At 42.0% G+C, this 18,999-nt stretch overlaps 1 protein-coding gene across 9 annotated transcripts in view; it reads right to left on the reverse strand.

The window, feature by feature from the left end:
• tmem63c (transmembrane protein 63C) overlaps positions 1–18,999 on the reverse strand; it is a 616,893-nt gene that overhangs the window by 555,672 nt on the left and 42,222 nt on the right. Inside the window, exons 1-2 of one of the 9 annotated variants that reach the window (XM_073039114.1) lie at positions 10,720–10,769; positions 3,983–4,039 (exon numbers count right to left, since the gene is read on the reverse strand). The exons of 6 other annotated variants lie outside the window; for them this stretch is intronic. Coding sequence is in view for 1 of the 3 variants with exons in the window: in XM_073039116.1 (XP_072895217.1) it covers positions 10,720–10,812 (93 nt within the window). In the remaining 2 variants the exon portion in view is untranslated. Of the gene's footprint in view, positions 1–3,982; positions 4,040–10,719; positions 10,928–18,999 lie in introns of those variants that run through there. 2 more of the 9 variants (XM_073039116.1, XM_073039113.1) reach the window with 2 other exon arrangements.

Genomic DNA, 18,999 nt, shown 5'->3' on the forward strand with positions numbered 1-18,999 from the left:
AGGTATACAAGATATTAAGAGGAACAGATAGACTGGACAGCCAGCGCCTCTTCCCCAGGGCACCACTGCTCAATACAAGAGGACATGGCTTTAAGGTAAGGGGAGGAAAGTTCAAGGGGGATATTAGAGGAAGGTTTTTTACTCAGAGAGTGGTTGGTGCGTGGAATGCACTGCCTGAGTCGGTGGTGGAGGCAGATACACTAGTGAAGTTTAAGAGACTACTAGACGGGTATATGGAGGAATTTAAGGTGGAGGGTTATGTGGGAGGCAGGGTTTAAGGGTCGGCACAACATTGTGGGCCGAATGGTCTGTGCTGTGCTGTATTGTTCTATTGTTCCAATTCATAGAACATAGATGTAGGTTACCATATAGCTAGAAATTTATCTATTGATTTTGACCTACAACCGAAGAATACTATTTGGAAACTAAATTCAAGTCTACTCAATGATACCTACTTTAAGGAACAAATTAAAAAAGAAATTGGTCTTTACTTAGAATTCAATGATAATGAAGAGGTTTCACCTCCCATTCTATGGGATACTTTGAAGGCTGTTTTAAAAGGGAAAATTATAGCAATATTTTCATATAAGGAATAAAACATTAGAGGAATTACAAAATAGGCTGAAGGAACTAGAAGAAAAACACAAATTGAATTTGGCCCAGGATACATTAGAGGAAATTTTAAAAATTAGGAATGAAATTAACAGTTTGGCTACGCAGGAAATCAGGTAAAATTTAATGTTTCTGAAACAGAGACATTATGATAGTGGATCTAAGTCTATGAAAATACTGGCGTGGAAACTGAAAAAAAAAGCAGAAAATACAATATGTAGAATTAGGAATCCAAGAACAAAAATGATAAAAAAATAAGTTAAGTGAAATTCAAGAAGCTTTTGAAGTGTTTTACAAAACTCTATATTCCAAAGTTCCAGGGGGAAACATAACCCAAATTGACACCTTACTGAATTCCCTAGAGTTACCCACTTTAAGTGAAGAACAAAACAGAATGATGAGCTGACATAACTGAAGTTGAACTAAAATCTGCAATTAGTAGGCTTACATTAAGCAAGTCACTAGGATCAGATGGGTTTTCAGCAGAGCGGTACAAAGAATTTAAAAATGAGTTAATTCCTGTCTTACTCCCCACACTGAACTGGGCTCTAAAAAAGGCACAGATGCCACCCAGCTGGAAGGAAGCGATAATCTCAGCTATACCGAAAGAAGGCAAGGATAAAATGGAACGTGGGTCATTTCGACCAATATCCGTTCCTAATGTAGATTATAGATTATTTACCTCCATCGTGGCCAAACAATTAGAAGAGTTTCTACCCATACTGATACATAACAATTAGACAGGTTTTCTACAACAACGCAAACACAAGACAACATACGAAGGACACGTCACATTATGGATCATATACAAAAAAATAAAATCGAAGCAATAGTGAGAAGCGTGGATGCTGAAAAGGCATTTCATTCAGATAATTGGAATTTTCTTTACACAGTTTTACATAAATTTGGTTTCCATGACACAAATATTAAAACTATACAGGCACTATATGACAACCCTACTGCTAGGATTAAAATCAATGGATATTTATCTAATTGTCTTACCCTAGAAAGGGGCACGAGGCAGGGTTGTGCATGTTCACCACTACTCTTTGCATTATTTCTGGAACCATTAGCTCAATACATCAGACAAAATTAAGCTATCAGGGGAATTACTATTAAAGGGACAGAGCATAAATTGGTTTGTTAAGTGGATGACATTTTGATCTATCTAGGGCAACCAACATACTCTTTACCTAAATTGATGCAATCCTTTGAACAATATGGTCAATTATCAGGATACAAGATCAACATAGATAAAACCCAATTACTTTCATATTACTATAGCCCACCAGGAGAAATTGAAAGTAGTTATCCCTGGGCATGGCACACAGAGTCTTTCAAATATTTGGGCATCATTATGCCAAAAGAGTTGGCAAAATTATCAGAATGTAATTATCAGCCTTTATATAAAAAAATTAAGGAAGATATGGCAAGATAGAACCTGATTCTTTTTTCAGTCTCAGTTCAAGGATTGAGTCTATTAAAATGAATATACTGTTATATCTCTTTCAGACCCTACCAATAGAGATTAATCAAAGTCAATTCAATGAATGGAACAAAATGTTATCAAGGTATATTTGGCAGGGTAAAAGGCCTAGAGTTCGTCTCAAAACTTTGCAATTAGCCAAGGAAAGGGGGGGATGGGGCCTACCTTCTCTTAGAGATTATTATTTTGCAGCACAGTTGAGAGCTGTGATATGCTGGTGAAACCCATCATATGACGCTCAATGGAAAAACATTGAGGAGCGGGTACTTCCCATCCCCATACAGGCAATTCAGGCTGATAACAACCTGCAAAGGTACATAAATTCTATTGATAACCCATGGGGTGAAATTGACTCTTAAAATATGGAAAACTACTATAAAAGAATATAATCTAGAGGGAGATATTACAATTCTTAAACGGTGTGCATATGACTCAGATTTTACACCAAATAAATTGGATGCTAGATTTAAGGACTGGACAGCTAAAGGAATAACAGTTCTTTGCAACATAATGAAAGAAGGAACACTGTTCAGTTTTGAAATGCTTAAAGAGAAACACTTATTAGAAAAATAAGACTTTTATCAGTATTTACAGACGTGACAATATGTTAATCGGATGGTTAAAAATGTAACCAAAGCAAGTACATATTTGATAGAGCTATTTAGAAAAGCATTTAATTCAGATAATGGTAGTAGAATCATTTCAAGCATGTATAAGGGTTTGTCAAATCTTAAAACACATTCGACTTGACACATTAAAACAAAATGGGAGAAGGAAGGAGGGATAATTATATCTGAGGAAGAATGGACAATAATATGGAGGTATCTATGGAAGTATACCAGTTCACAGAAATGGAGGGAGTTCGGATGGAAAAACTTGATATTTTATTACACCCTCTCAGAAATCCCATTATGGTAGTAACCTCCCTGTTTGCTGCAGAAATTGTGGAAATCAAAATGCAAACCATTATCATATTTTCTGGGAATGCCCCGTTATCAAAGACTATTGGAGTGGGATACACAATGCCCTACAAAACATCTTTAAATGTGAAATACCCTTAGAAAGTAAGACCATATGTTTTGGGTATATACCTCAAGAATGGTTGAAAAGAGATAAATATTTAGTGAATATACTGTCAGTGGCTGGTAAAAAAGACTCTTACTAGGAAATGGTTATCACAGGAGAGCCCAACCTTAAATGCACGGATGGAAATTACAATGGACATTTACATAATATAGAAGATAACAGCATCTGTTAATCATAAGTTGCAACAATTTGATTCATACTGGGAAAAATGGTTTAACTACATAACACCTCATAGGCCTGATTTTATCTTCATAAATCAATGAATATGTTGTTAAAAAAAAAGATCACTCCCTACTTGTACATAGTTTTCTCCTTTCGCTTGTTTTCCTCTCTTTTCTATAAGTATATACCTCAGATAAATATTATGTGGAGATTTGTGGCATATATGAGTATATGATATATATGTACAATATCTGAAATACATCTTAAGGAAATGTTTGTTTTGATGATGAACTTCAATAAAAAATAAATTACATAAAAAAAAGAGGATGGCTTCTACAACAGGATAGTGATCCTAAACACACCTCAAAATCCACAATGGACTTCCTCAAGAGGTGCAAGCTGAAGGTTTTGCCATGGCTCTCACAGCCCCCCAACTTAAACATCATCGAAAATCTGTGGATAGACCTCAAAAGAGCAGTGCATGCAAGATGGCCCAAGAATCTCACAGAACTAGAAGCCTTTTGCAAGGAAGAATGGGCGAAAATTCCCCAAACAAGAATTGAAAGACTCTTAGCTGGCAACAGAAAGCCTTTACAAGCTGTGTACTTGCCAAAGGGGGTGTTACTAAGTACTGACCATGCAGGGTGCCCAAACTTTTGCTTCGGGGCCTTTTCCTTTTTTGTTATTTTGAAACTGTAAAAGATGGAAATAAAGAAGTAATCTTGCTTAAAATATTAAAGAAATGTGTCATCTATAACTATATGCCTTTTGGAAATTAGATCATCTTTTACTCGCTTAGCTATTCACAGTAACAGAAACTTTGACCAGCGGTGCCCAAACTTTTGCATGCCACTGTAACTATCCTTCCTGCACCTTCAACATTTTTCCCCGAAACTCATGAATTGCTGCTCTGCTGTCATCCCTGCCAGTATCTCCTTCCAATTTACATTGGCTAACTCCTCTCTCATACCACTGTAATTTCCTTTACTCCACTGAAATCCTGCAACGTCAGAACTTATTTTCTCACTATCAAATTTCAAGTCAAGCTCAGTCATATTGTGATCACTGCCTCTTAAGGGTTCATTGACCTTAAGCTCCCTAATCACCTCCGGTTCATTACATAACACCCAATCCTGTATAGCTGACCCTGATCTGGAGATCCATTACCAGCCTGATTTTCCCAATCAACCTGCATGTTAAAATCTCCCATAACTATCATAACATTTCCCTTCTGACACCGCTTTTCTATTTCCCATTGTAATCTATAGTCCAGCTACTGTTGAGAGGCCTGTATATAACTGTCATCAGGGTCCTTTTACCCTTGGAGTTTCTTAACTCAACCCATAAGGATTCAACATCTTCCGGTCCTATGTCACATCCTTCTACTGATTTGATGCCATTCTTTACTGGCAGAGTCACACCACCCCCTCTGCCTACCTTCCTATCCCTCTGATATAATGTGTAACCTTGGGCATTCAGCTCCCAACTACAATCATCCTTCAGCCATGATTCAGTGAAGGCCACAATATCATACCTGACAATCTGTAATAGAGCAACAAGATCAGCCACCTTATTTCTTATACTCTGTGCATTGAGATATAACACTTTGATACTGTATTTGTTACCCCTTTTGATTCTGCATCCTTAATGCACTGATACTCATCCTGCTGGCTGTAATTTTGTCCTATCATCTGCCTGCCCTTCCTGACAGTCTGACTGAACACTATCTTTGCTTTTTTTAACCATCCGATGGATCCGGAGTCCCTTCACTCCAGTTCCCACCCTCCTGCCAGATTAGTTTAACCCCCCCCCCTACAGCTCTAACCATCCTGCCCGCAAGAATATTGGTCCCCCCTCAGGTTCATGTACAACCTGTCACTTTTGTACAAGTCATATTTCCCCCAGAAGAGATCCAAATGGTCCAAGAACCTGAAGCCCTGACCCATGCACCAACTTCTCAGCCACACTTCTGATACGAACCTAGCATGCTCACAACTTACTATCCCTAATCTGCACATCTCTGGAACATGGGAGGAAACTCACACAGTCATGGAGTGAATGTACAAACTCCTTATGGACAGTGGCATGTATGGAACCCCAACCTACTGATTGCTGGTGCCATATCGAGTCACGCTAATTACTATGCTACCCTGCTACTCTTTTGAGTTGATGGGTCTTCTCCGGGTGTTGACAGGAAAATGTGGTGTTGATGGTAACTCACTACCATTAGTATTAAACTACTCAACCCATTGAAGTTCAGAGGGTTCATGGCTATTTTACTCCAACTTCATATTCTCACCTTCCTCTATAACATTCTGACATTTACTTTTCCTTAACAGCCCCAAAGTAGTCTATAGAAAGGCCCAATACAACTTGGAAACATGTTACAACATATCTGATTTCATTGCTTAAAAAGTGGCACAAAAATACAACAGTAGTCTTGCGTAATACCCAGAATCTGAACTGACACCAATCTACTGCCCTCTACTGTGCCTATTGTCTTGTTTATTATTTATTGTAATGCCTGCACTGTTTTGTGCACTTTATGCAGTCCTGGGTAGGTCTGTAGTCTAGTGTAGTTTTTTTCTGTGTTGTTTTTACGTAGTTCAGTGTAGTTTTTGTATTGTCTCATGTAGCACCATGGTCCTGAAAAACGTCATCTCGTTTTTACTGTGTACTGTACCAGCAGTTATGGTTGAAATGACAATAAAAAGTGACTTGACTTGACTTGACACATTAATCATCTAAATCATCCTTTTTCTACCCTCACTGGTGCATGACACAGACAGCAATCCAGAATTTAATACTCTGGACGTCTAGCTCTCTAAATTCTCTTTTCAGGACCTCTTTGCTTTTCCTTCCTATGTTATTGGTACCAATGTGTACCAGTGCATCTGACTGCTCTCCCTCCCCCTCCAAAATGCTGTGAACACAACCCAAGACACCCGTGATCCTGGCACCTGGGAAGCAACATACCATTTGTGTGTCCTGTTCATGTCCACAGAATCTCCTGTCTGTTCCCCTATTGAGTTTGCTATCACTACCACTCCCCTCTTCTCCCTCTTTCCCTTCTGCACCACGGACCCATGCTCAGTGCCAGTAACCTGGTCTCCATGGCATTCCCTTTGGGAGGTTATCCCCCTCAACAGTATTCAAAACGATATACCGGTACTTATTATTGAGGGGAATGGCTACAGAAGTGATTTGCACTCACTGCCTATTCACTTTTCCATTTCTCCTGACAGTCACCCAGCTACTTGTCTCCTGCAACTTAGGGGCATCTGCTTCCCTAACTCTGATTAATTACCTCCTCATTCTCCCGTACAAGCCAAAAGTCATCCAGCTGCTGCTCCAGATCCCTAACACAGTCTTCAAGGAGCTTCAGCTGGATGGACTTCACATAGATGTAGTTCCCTAGGAGACTCTGAGTCTCCCAGGACCCCAACATCCTACATGAAGAACACATAATGGCCATTTGCTACACTAGGTACAGTAAGCGAAAAAAAAGGAACCTTAATAGAAATTACCAGAGCCAACATCTCTTTCGAGCTGAAACCTGACACTCCTTCACCTGCCACTGGCCTACTCCCACCAATGGCCGCCCCACTTGTCCCTTCTGTACTTTTAAAAAAGCAAAGCCAACCTGCAAGAAACATTGCTATGGCCTGCTCCTTCCACTGATTGGGCCACTGGAATGAGCCTGAAAGTCTGCAAAGCTCTCCTTTTAAACAAGCATCACCGACTTGCGAGAAACCTCATTGCAGTGACCTGCTCTTGCTGCTAATTGGGCCTGAACACCCAAAGCTAATTGGGCCTGAATGCCCGCAAAGCTCTCCTTTTAAACAAATGTCACTGACCTGCAAGAAACCTTATCACTGTGGCCCGCTCCTGTCACTAATTGGGTCATTGGAATTCAACCTCCTCCCTTGCTCGAATGCACCTCAGTTTTTTGTATTTTCTCTCCATTTAGAAAATAGTCAACTCTTTCATTTCTTCTACCATACACTTCCCAACACTGTATTCCACCTACCATTTCTTTGCCCAGTCTCTTAATCTAAATCATTCTGTAGCCTCTCTACTTCCTCAAAACTACCTGCTTCCTTCTCTTGGTAGCCATAGTTGTGGCATCTTGCCTTTAATATAATTCTTCCTCTTCGAGATGTATATATCCTGTGCCTTCCGAATTGCATCCAAAAATTCCAACCATTGCTGCTCTGCCATCATCACTGCCAATGTTCTTTTCCAATCAATTCTGGCCAACTCCTCTCTCAATGCCTCTGTAATTCCCTTTACTCCACTGTTTTACTGATTCATCTGACTTAGCTTCTCCTTCTCAAATTTCATGGTGAATTTTATCCTAATATCATCATGTTCTCTAAAGGGTTCTTTTATTTTTATCTCGCTAATCAATTCCTGTTCATTGCATAACACACACTCCAGAATAGCTGTTCCCCTGGTGGGCTCAATCACAAGCTGCTCTAAAATGTCATCTCATAAGCACTCTAGAAACTCCCTCTCTTGGAATCCAGCACCAACCTGATTTTCCCAATTAACTTACATATTGAAATACTCTATGACTACTATAATATTGCTCTTTTGGTATGCATTTTCTATCTAACTTGTAGACCACAAGTTTACTACTCTTTGGGGGTCTGTATACAACTCACATCAGTGTCTTTTAACCCTTGCAGTTCCTGAGCTCTATTCACAATGATTCAACACCATCTGATGCTATATGACCTCTTTCTAATGATTTGATTTCATCTTTTACCAACAGAGCAATGCCGCCCCCTCAGCCTTCCTGCCTATCCTTTTGATACACTGTGTATTATTGGATATTAAGCTCCCAGCTATAATCATATTTCAGTCATGATTCAGTGATGCCTACAACATCATAACTACAAATCTGTTTCATCTACCTTATTCCGTACACCATGCTCAATTTTTTGATTCCTAACTATGTCTGAGGTCTTACCAATATCTGTCTCCATAACCTCTCCCCTAACTGTTCTGGCACTCTGGTTCCCATTGCCCTACAACTCTAGTTTAAACCCCACCGTGCAGCATTAACAAACCTTCCTGCTGGAATATTAATCCCCCTCTAGTTCAGGTACAAACCATCCCTTTTGTACAGGTCTCACCTTCCCTGGAATTGAGCCCAATGATCCAAAAATCTGATGCCCTCCCTCCTACACCAACTCCTTAACCATGTTTTAAACTGTATAATCTTCCTAGTTCTGGCCTCACTAGCATGTGACATACGTAGCAATCCTGAGATCACAACTCTAGAGGTCCTCCCCTTTAACTTACCACCTAATTTGCTGAACTCCCTATGCATAATCTCAACAGTTGTCCTACCCATATCTTTGGTATCTACATGGACCATGGCTTTAGGCTATTCACATTCCCACATAAGAATATTGAGGAGTTGATACGAGATATCCTCAACCCTGGCCCACAGAACCTCTTGTCTGTTCCCCTAACAAATCCCCAATCACTACAGCACACCTCTTCTCCTCCCTTCCCTTCTGTGTCACAGAGTCAGACACAGTGCCAGAGATCAGACCACTGTGACTTTCCTCTGTTCGGTCATCCCCCACAACAGTATCCGAAGTAATATAGCTGTTGTTGAGGGGTCGGCCACAGGGGTACTCTGCACTGGCTCCTTAATCCTTCACCCCTTCCTGTCACCCAGTCTCCTGTGTCCTGCACCTTGGTTGTACCCACCTCTCTATATATCCCATTTATCACCCCTTCAGCCTCCCGAATGATCCAGAATTCATCCAGTTCCAGCTCCAGCTCCTTAACACGAATTGTTAGAAGCTGCAGCTGGATGCACTTTTGCAGTTGCAGTCGTCAAGGATACTGGAAGTCTCCCTGCCTTCCCACATCCCGCAAGAAGAGCATTTCACTATCCTGCCTAGCACCTCTATTGTCCTAGCTGAGCAGATATAACGAGGGGAAAGGAAAAAGAAACTTAACTTCGTGCTTTTCTTTCCTTTAATTCCTCTGACTAAAGCTTCTCTTTGTTGAAGCCTCAGAGAGCTAAAGCCTCAAGATCACCACTCTGACTCCACCAATGCAGACAACGGCTGCTGCAATGTTGGCCGCTGCACTTGCCCTGCCTTCCTTTAATTTGCTCTTGCTAATCAATCCTAAAGGCCAATTGATCGTTGGTCAAAGCTTTTTTGCTATAGCAACCCACTGCTGGCTTTTCTACTCGGGTGATGGACCTGAGTGAAATCCCCTCCTTCTGATCTTCAGTTTGGTCACTGCTCAAAGCTCATTTTATATGCTACTATCTGCCTATGATGATGTTGCAAATAAGTTTTCCATTGCATCTTCACACATATACTTGTGCAGATGACTATAAACAACTTTTTTCCCCCTACTTTTGACCTCACACCTGTCTGGATTAAATTCCATCTGCCATTTCTCCACCCATATCAGTGACTGATCTTCTACCCTGCTGTATCCTTTGATAGCACTCTATACTGTTCACAACTCCACCAATGTTTGAGTCATCTGCAAACTTATAAAACACTTTTCTACACTTTCATCCAAGTCATTTATATATTACAAAAAAACAGTTGACCCAGCACTGATACACATTAGTCACATATCTCCAGCCAGAATAAAATTCTCCTGCCATTTATCTGTCTTTTTCTCAGTCCAAACCACCAAGTTATCATGGATCCCATGCACCCTAATCTTCTGGATCAGTTGATATCCTGCATCAGGAAGGAAGAAAGTGAAATTTCTGTTTCTCAATATTTTGGGATGGAATTTTCTGTGCAAGATGTGTTCTGAATAAGGCTCTTTTGTCTGCAATTTACCCCTATCCCCCTAAACCTTTCCTATCCATGTACCTGTTTAAATACCTTTTAAACAACGTGAAGCATCTTTGGCAGCTCACTCCATATGTGGGTAAGAGCTGCCCATGACTGTTGTCCACCATTAACCCAAATAATCAGCACACTGGGCATCACAGGCCAGCTGACCTGACCCTCAGAGATGCAATTTCCAACCAGGACCTGTGGACATGAGCGTGGCTGAACCTTTTCACTAATTGGTCATGGGGCTGCTGCTGTGATTAGCACAGCAAAGAAACCGAGACGTAACAGGAAATTCAAGTCTCATGTAAATCAATACCATGGAAAAGCTGGAGTGGAGGAAAGGCTTATTTCATGTTCTACCTTCTGTTTCCTGTTCTAAGGCCTACTGCCTCATTGGCAGACAGTCGTCAGACAAGAATAGATGCCTCTGAAGTGAAATTTTCTACCTTCTTTCCACTCTATTCAAATCCACCTGCAATAAACACAGATAGGATATTCCCCTGCATCTCTCCCCAGATCTTTACAGCAGCAACTCACCCTTGGTGGAGACAACTGGAGCTGAGCTGCAGAGGGGCTGAAGAAGTAGCACAACTGATGCACAACGATGCACCCTCTTCTATCTGAAATCATTAACCATGCAGCACCACACGAAGATCAGAATGAGCGCTCCACTCCTGTCAGTTCCTCACAGCTTGTTAGCTGCTTTCTGCCGATGTTTCTCTGCCTCTGAGCCTGAGTCATCGAGTGCCGCAGGCTGCTGAGTAATAATTGTGTTAATGCAGCTTGCTGCACACACAATACTGCTTCAGGCCAAGAGTGAGTCAGCACTTCACTGATTTTAATACAAACCAATTAGCACTGATGGTTTCTCTGACAGACCAGCCTACAAGGTCTGAAATTGTTAAATCATTTGTCTGGAGGGTTTCAAAACAAAACTATGGGAACAGTTTTGCAGCAAATTCATGGAAAATAGAACAGTTCAGTACAGTGTTATCTATTTAATATTTCAGTAATATTGTAAATATATTTTTTGATTTAGCATTCTTTGATGTTTAAATAATTTAAAACTTAGCTACAGAAGGGGCAGGACTGGCAGCTTAATGTTCCGAGGTTCCGATGTTTCAGACGTGATAGACGCAGAGGGATGAAGGGTGGGGGGGTGGCATTGCTAGTCAGAGAAAATGTTACAGCAGTGCTCAGGCAGGACAGATTAGAGGGCTTGTCTACTGAGGCCATATGGGTGGAGCTGAGAAACAGGAAAGGTATGACCACATTAATGGGTTGTATTATAGACCACCCAATAGTCAGCAAGAATTGGAGGAGCAAATCTTCAGAGAGATAGCAGACAACTGCAGGAAACATAAAGTTGTGATAATAGGGGATTTTAATTTCCCACGTATTGATTGGGACTCCCATACTATTAAAGGTCTAGACAGGTTAGAGTTTGTAAAATGTGTTCAGGGAAGTTTTCAAAATCAATATATAGAGGTACCGACTAAAGAGGATGCAGTATTAGATCTCCAATCAGGAAACGAGTTAGGACAGGTGATGGAAGTGTGTGTAGGGGAACACTTTGGTTCCAGTGATCATAACACCATTAGTTTCAACTTGATCATGGATAAAGATAGATCTGGTCCACGGGTTGAGGTTCTAAACTGGTAAAAGGCCAATTTTGAAGAAATTAGGAAGGATCTAAAAAGCATAGATTGGGACAGGTTGTTCTCTGGCAAGGATGTCGTTGGTCAGTGGGAGGCCTTCAAAAGTAAATTTTGAGAATGCAGAGATTGTATGTTCCTGTCAGAATTAAAGGCAAACTGAATAAGGATATGGAACCTTGGTTCTTTAGGGATATTGGAACTCTGATAAAGAAGAAGAGAGAGATGTATGACATGTATAGGAAACAGGGAGCAAATAAGATACTTGAGTATAAAAAGTGCAAAAAAAACTTTTTTTAGAAAGAAATCAGGAGGGCTAAAAGAAGACATGAGGTTGCTTTGGCAGTCAAGGTGAAAGATAATCTACAGGTTCTACAGGTATAGAAGGAGCAAAAGGATAGTAAGTGATAAAGTTGGTCCTCTTGAAACTCAGAGTGGTTGGCTATGTATGGAATCAAAAGAAATGGGGGAGATCTTAAATGGGTTTTTTGCATCTGTGTTTACTAAGGAAACTGGCATGGAGTCTATGGAAATAAGGCAAAGAGGTAGTAAGGTCATGGAACTTATACAGATTGAAGAGGAGGAGGCGCTTGCTATCTTGAGGCAAATCAGAGTAGATAAATCCCTAGGACCTGACAGGGTATTCCCTCGGACCTTGAAGGAGACTAGTGTTGAAATTGCAGGGGCCCTGGCAGATATAGTTTAAATGTCGGTATCTACAGGTGAGGTGCTAGAGGATTGGAGGATAGCTCATGTTGTTACGTTGTTTAAAAAAGGCTCTAAAAGTAATCTGGGAAATAATAAGCCGGTAAGTTTGACATCGATAGTAGGTAAATTATTGGAAGGAGTACTAAGAGATAGGATCTACAAGTACTTAGATAGACAGGGTCTTATTAGGGAGTCAACACGGCTTTGTGCATGGTAGCTTATGTTTAACAAATCTATTAGAGTTTTTTGAGGAGGTTACAAGGAAAGTAGATGAAGGGAAGGCAGTGGATGTTGTCTACATGGACTTCAGTAAGGCCTTTGACAAGGTCCCGCATGGGAGGTTAGTTAGGCAGATTCAGTCGCTAGGTATACATGGTGAGGTAGTAAATTGGATTAGACATTGGCTCAATGGGAGAAGTCAGAGAGTGGTAGTGGAGGATTGCTTTTCTGAGTGGAGGCCTGTGACTAGTGGTGTGCCACAGGGATCAATGCTGGGTCCATTTTTATTTATCATCTATATCAATGATCTGGATGATAATTTGGTAAATTGGATCAGCAAATTTGCTGATGATACAAAGATTGGAGGTGTAGTGGACAGTGAGGAAGGCTTTCAAAGCTTGCAGAGGGATTTGGCCCAACTGGAAAATGGGCTGAAAAATGGCAGATGGAGTTTAATACAGACAAGTGTAAGGCATTGCACTTTGGAAGGAAAGACCAAGGTAGAACATACAAGGTAAATGGTAGGGCACTGAGGAGTGCAGTAGAACAGAGGGATCCAGGAATACAGATACAAAATTCCCTACAAGTGGCGTCAGAGGTAGATAGGGTAGTAAAGAGAGCTTTTGGTACATGGGCCTTTATAAATCAAAGTACTGAATATAAGAGTTGGACTGTTACGGTGAGGTTGTATAAGGCATTGGTGAGGCTGAATTTGGAGTATTGTGTGCAGTTTTGGTCACCAAATTACAGGAAGGATATTAATAAGGTTGAAAGAGTGCAGAGAAGGTTTATAAGGATGTTGCCGGGACTTGAGAAACTGAGTTACAGAGAAAGGTTGAATAGGTTAAGACTTTATTCCCTGGAGCGTAGAAGAGTGAGGGGAGATTTGAAAGAGGTATATAAAATTGTGATGGGTATAGATACAGTGAATGCAAGCAGGCTTCTTCCACTGAGGCCAGGGGAGAGAAAAACCAGAGGACATGGATTAAGGGTGAAGGGGGAAAAGTTTAAGGAGAACATTAGGGAGAGCTTCTTCACACAGAGAGCAGTGGGAGTGTGGAATGAGCTGCCAGATGAAGTGGTAAATGTGGGCTCACTTTTAACATTTAAGAAAAACTTGGACAGGTACATGGATGACAGGTGTATGGAGGGATATGGTCCAGGTGCAGGTCAGTGGGATTCGGCAGAAAAATGGTTCAGCACAGCCAAGAAGGACCAAAAGGCCTGTTTCTGTGCTGTAATGTTCTATGGTTCTAATTCATTACTAGTTTAGATGCAAAAGAATGTGAATGGTATACGTCATTACGCCGCATCATAAATGCACTCCTCGCTAAAAATAAAAACCTACACGTTACCCTGACTTCATGTTTTTCTTTTAATTAGTTTTATAATTTGGAGTTACAAAACGTAACATATGCGAAGAGGTATATTTAAAATGAACCAGAGATAACTACCTACCAGTTGAAGCGCAGTGAGACTTCACTTCAAGTCACTTTCAAAGAAGCGCAATGTGCTTTCTTTGCAAGAGAAACCTTCAAGTTTAAAAAAGGCAGAAAACAGGCAAATTCATGGGTTCATAAACAGTGAGTACTGGGTGACAATGCCAGCTGGTGGTGTAGTTGCATCAGTGCCAGAGTTCTAATCCAGCCCACTCCCTTGCACACTTTCCACCCGTGCTGGGTTGAGCGTCGAGCTAGCAACTCGGCCTCGTAAAAACAAGAAAGCCTGCTAAAAAATGCCATCACGATGGTGTCCCGATGAATACACTCGGAGTTAAGGGCTTTCTTCTTCTTCTTCTACTGGGTGATAATAATCATAAATTCAAAAAAGAACAAAAATGACTGGAATTTTCAACGGTTTTTGATTAGGAGCAAGAAGGCTGCGAGTGAATGGCTGATTTTTCGGAGTGAAGGGATTTTTTTTACTACTTGGGGTAAAAGAGAGGTGAGACTGCGCAGGCGCGTGACGTCAGCCAGTAGCGCATGAAAGGTTTAAAAAGAAGATCGTTGTATCCAGCGGGCGGTGGATTGAGAGGCAGCAGAGTGACAAGGCTTTGGCTCAAAGGGCTTAGGCAGTAATGGGACATGGCGAGGTAGGTTTAACTGTGTTAATTGCTGAAAGGAGGTAGTATGTGTGTGAGGCCAGATTTTTGTGCTCGGTGTCAGATGTGGGGGGGTACTGAAGTTTCCCAGCCTCCCAGACGGCCATATCTGCACCAGGTGTATTGAGCTGCAGCTCCTGAGGGCCCAAAATAGGGAACTGGAGCTGCAGCTCGATGACGTTCGCCTGGTCAGGGAGAGCGAGGAGGTGATAGAAAGGAGTTATAGGCAGGTGGTCACACCAGGGCCACGTGAGTCAGACAGGTGGGTCACAGTCAGGAGGGGGAAGGGGAAGAGTCAGGTACTAGAGAGTACCTTTGTGGCTGTACCTCTTGATGATAAGTATTCCTGTTTGAGTACTGTTGGGTGGGGGGAACAGCCTACCGGGGGAAGCGACACTGGCCGTGCCTCTGGCACAGAGTCTGGCCCTGTGGCTCAGAAGGGTAGGGAAAGGAAGAGGAAGGCAGTAGTGATAGGGGACTCTATAGTTAGTGGGTCAGACAGGTGATTCTGTGGACACAGGAAAGAAACTCGGATGGTAGTTTGCCTCCCAGGTGCCAGGGTCCGGGATGTTTCGGATCATGTCCAAGATATCTTGCGGTGGGAGGGCGCACAGCCAGAGGTCCTGGTACATACTGGTACCAATGACATAGGTAGGAAAAGGGAAGAGGTCCTGAAAAAAGACTACAGGGAGTTAAGAAGGAAGTTGAGAAGTAGGTCCGCAAAGGCAGTTATCTTAGGATTACTGCCTGTGCCATGCAACAGTGGGAATAGAATGAGGTGGAGGACAAATGCATGGCTGAGGGATTGGAGCTGGGGGCAGGGATTCCGATTTCTGGATCATTCGGACCTCTTTTGGAGCAGGCGTGACCTGTACAAAAAGGACGGGTTGCACTTGAATCCCAAGGGGACCAATATACCGGCAGGGTAGTTTGCTAAGGCTATCAGGGAGAGTTTAAACTAGAATTGTTGGGAGTTGGAACTGAACAGAAGAGACTGGGGAAGAGGAGGTTGGCTCACAAATAGAGAAAGACTGTAGACAGTGTGAGATGGAGGATAGGCAGGTGATAGAGAAGGGACACGCTCAGACCGAAGGTTCGAGATGTGTTTATTTTAAGGCAAAGAGTGTTGTGAACAAAGCGGATGAGCTTAGAGCATGCATCAGTACTTGGAGATATGATGTGGTGGCCATTACAGAGCCTTGGATGACTCAGGGACAGGAATAGTTACTTCAAGTGCCAGGTTTTATATGTTTCAGAAAAGACAGGGAGGGAGACAAAAGAGGTGGGGATGTGGCACTATTGATCAGAGATAGTGTCAGGGCTGCAGAAAAGGTGGATGCCATGGAAGGATTGTCTACGGAGTCTCTGCGGGGGGAGGTTAGGAACAAGAAGTGGTCAATAACTTTACTGGGTGTTTTTTATAGGCTGCCCAATAGTAACAGGGATATCAAGGAGCAGGTAGGGAAACAGATCTTGGAAAGGTGTAATAACAGAGTTGTCGTGATGGGAGATTTTAGTTTCCCAAATATTGATTGGCCTCTCCCTAGAGCAAGGGGTTTAGATGGAGTGGAGTTTGTTAGGTGTGTTCAGGAAGGTTTCTTGACACAGTATGTAGATAAGCCTACAAGAGGAGAGGCTGTACTTGATTTAGTATTGGGAAAGGAACCTGGTCAGGTGTCAGATCTCTCAGTGAGAGAGCATTTTGGAGATAGTGATCATAATTCTGTCTCCTTTACAACAGCATTGGAGAGAGACAGGAACATACAAGTTAGAAAAGTGTTTAATTGGAGTAAAGGGAATTATGAGGCTATCAGGCAGGAAATAGGAGGCTGAAATTGGAAGCAGATGTTTTTAGGAAAAATTATGAAATAAATGTGGCAAATATTCAGGGGATATTTGTGTGGAGTTCTGTATAGGTACGTTCCAATGAGACAGGGAATTTATAGTGGGGTACAGGAACCGTGGTGTACAAATCAAGTCAAGAAGAAAGGCTTACAAAAGGTTCAGAGAGCTAGGTAATGTTAGAGATCTAGAATATTATAAGGCTAATAGAAAGGAGCTTAAGAAGGAAATTAGGAGAGCCAGAAGGGGCCATGAGAAGGCCTTGGCGGGCAGCATTAAGGAAAACCCCAAGGCATTCTACAAGTACATGAAGAGCAAGAAGACGTGTAAGAATAGGACCTATCAAGTGTGACAGTGGGAAAGTGTGTATGGAACCAGAGGAAATAGCAGAGGTACTTAATGAATACTTTACTTCAGTATTCACTATGGAAAAGGATCTTAGTGATTGTAGTGATGACTTGCAGCAGACTGAAAAGCTTGAGCATATAGATATTAAGAAAGAGGATGTGTTGGAGCTTTTGAAAAGCATCAAGTTGGATAAGTCACTGGGACCGGCTGAGATGTACCCCAGGATACTGTGGGAGGCAAGGGATGAGATTGCTGAGCCTCTGACAATGATCTTTGCATCATCAATGGGGACTGGAGATGTTCCGGAGGATGGAGGGTTGTGGATATTGTTCCTTTATTCAAGAAAGGGAGAAGAGATAGCCCAGGAAATTATAGACCAGTGAGTCTTAACTCAGCCAGATTGAATTTTTTGAGGACACGATTGAGCACATTGATGAAGGAAGAACAGTAGATATACTGTATATGGATTTCAGCAAGGCATTTGATAAGGTACACCATGTAAGGCTTATTCAGAAAGTAAAGAGGCATGGGATCCAAGGGGACATTGCTTTGTGGATCCAGAACTGGCTTGCCCACAGAAGGCAAAGAGTGGTTGTAGATAGATCTAATTCTGCATGGAGAATGGTGATCAGTGGGATGCCTCAGGGATCTGTTCTGGGACCCTTACTCTTTGTGATTTTTATAAATGACCTAGATAAGGAAGTGGAAGGATGGGTTAGTAAGTTTGCTGATGACACAAAGTTTGGAGGTGTTGTGGATAGTGCAGAGGGCTGTCAGAGGTTACAGCGGGACATTGATAGGATGCAAAACTGGGCTGAGAAGTGGCAGATGGAGTTCAACCCAGCTAAGTGTGAAGTAGTTCATTTTGGTAGGTCAAATATGATGGCAGAATATAGTATTAATGGTAAGACTCTTGGAGGATCAGAGGGATCTTGGGGTCCGAGACCATAGGACGCTCAAAGCAGCTGCACAGGTTAACTCTGTGGTTAAGAAGGTGCATGGTGTATTGGCCTTCATCAATCGTGGAATTGAATTTAGGAGCCGAGATGTAATGTTGCAGCTATATAGGACCCTGGTCAGACCCCATTTGGAGTACTGTGCTCAGTTCTGGTCGCCTCACTACAGGAAGGATGTGGAAGCCATAGAAAGAGTAGATTTACAAGGATGTTGCCTGGATTGGGGAGCATGCCTTATGAGAATAGGTTGAGCGAGCTCAGCCTTTTCTCCTTGGAGCAACGGAGGATGAGAAGTGACCTGATAGAGGTGTATAAGATGATAGAAAACATAGAAACATAGAAAATAGGTGCAGGAGTAGGCCATTCGTCCCTTCAAGCCTGCACCGCCATTCAGTATGATCATGGCTGATCATCCAACTCAGAACCCTGTACGTGCTTTCTCTCCATACCCCCTGATCCCTTTAGCCACAAGGGCCATATCTAACTTCCTCTTAAATATAGCCAATGAACCGGCCTCAACTGTTTCCTGTGGCAGAGAATTCCACAGATTCACCACTCTCTGTGGGAAGACGTTTTTCCTCATCTTGGTCCTAAAAGGCTTCCCCTTTATCCTTAAACTGTGACCCCTCGTTCTGGACTTCCCCAACATCGGAAACAATCTTCCTGCATCTAGCCTGTCCAATCCCTTTAGAATTTTATATGTTTCAATAAGATCCCCCCTCAATCTTCTAAATTCCAGTGAGCATAAGCCTAGTCAATCCAGTCTTTATTCATATGAAAGTCCTGCCATCCCAGGAATCAATCTGGTGAACCTTCTCTGTACTCCCTCTATGGCAAGAATGTCTTTCCTCAGATTAGGGGACCAAAACTGCACACAATATTTTAGGTGCGGTCTCACCAAGGCCTTGTACAACTGCAGTAGAACCTCCCTGCTCCTGTACTCAAATCCTTTTGCTATGAATGCCAACATACCATTTGCCTTTTTCAC

This window comes from Hemitrygon akajei, chromosome 3, assembly GCF_048418815.1.
Source record: "Hemitrygon akajei chromosome 3, sHemAka1.3, whole genome shotgun sequence".
NCBI lineage: Eukaryota > Metazoa > Chordata > Chondrichthyes > Myliobatiformes > Dasyatidae > Hemitrygon > Hemitrygon akajei.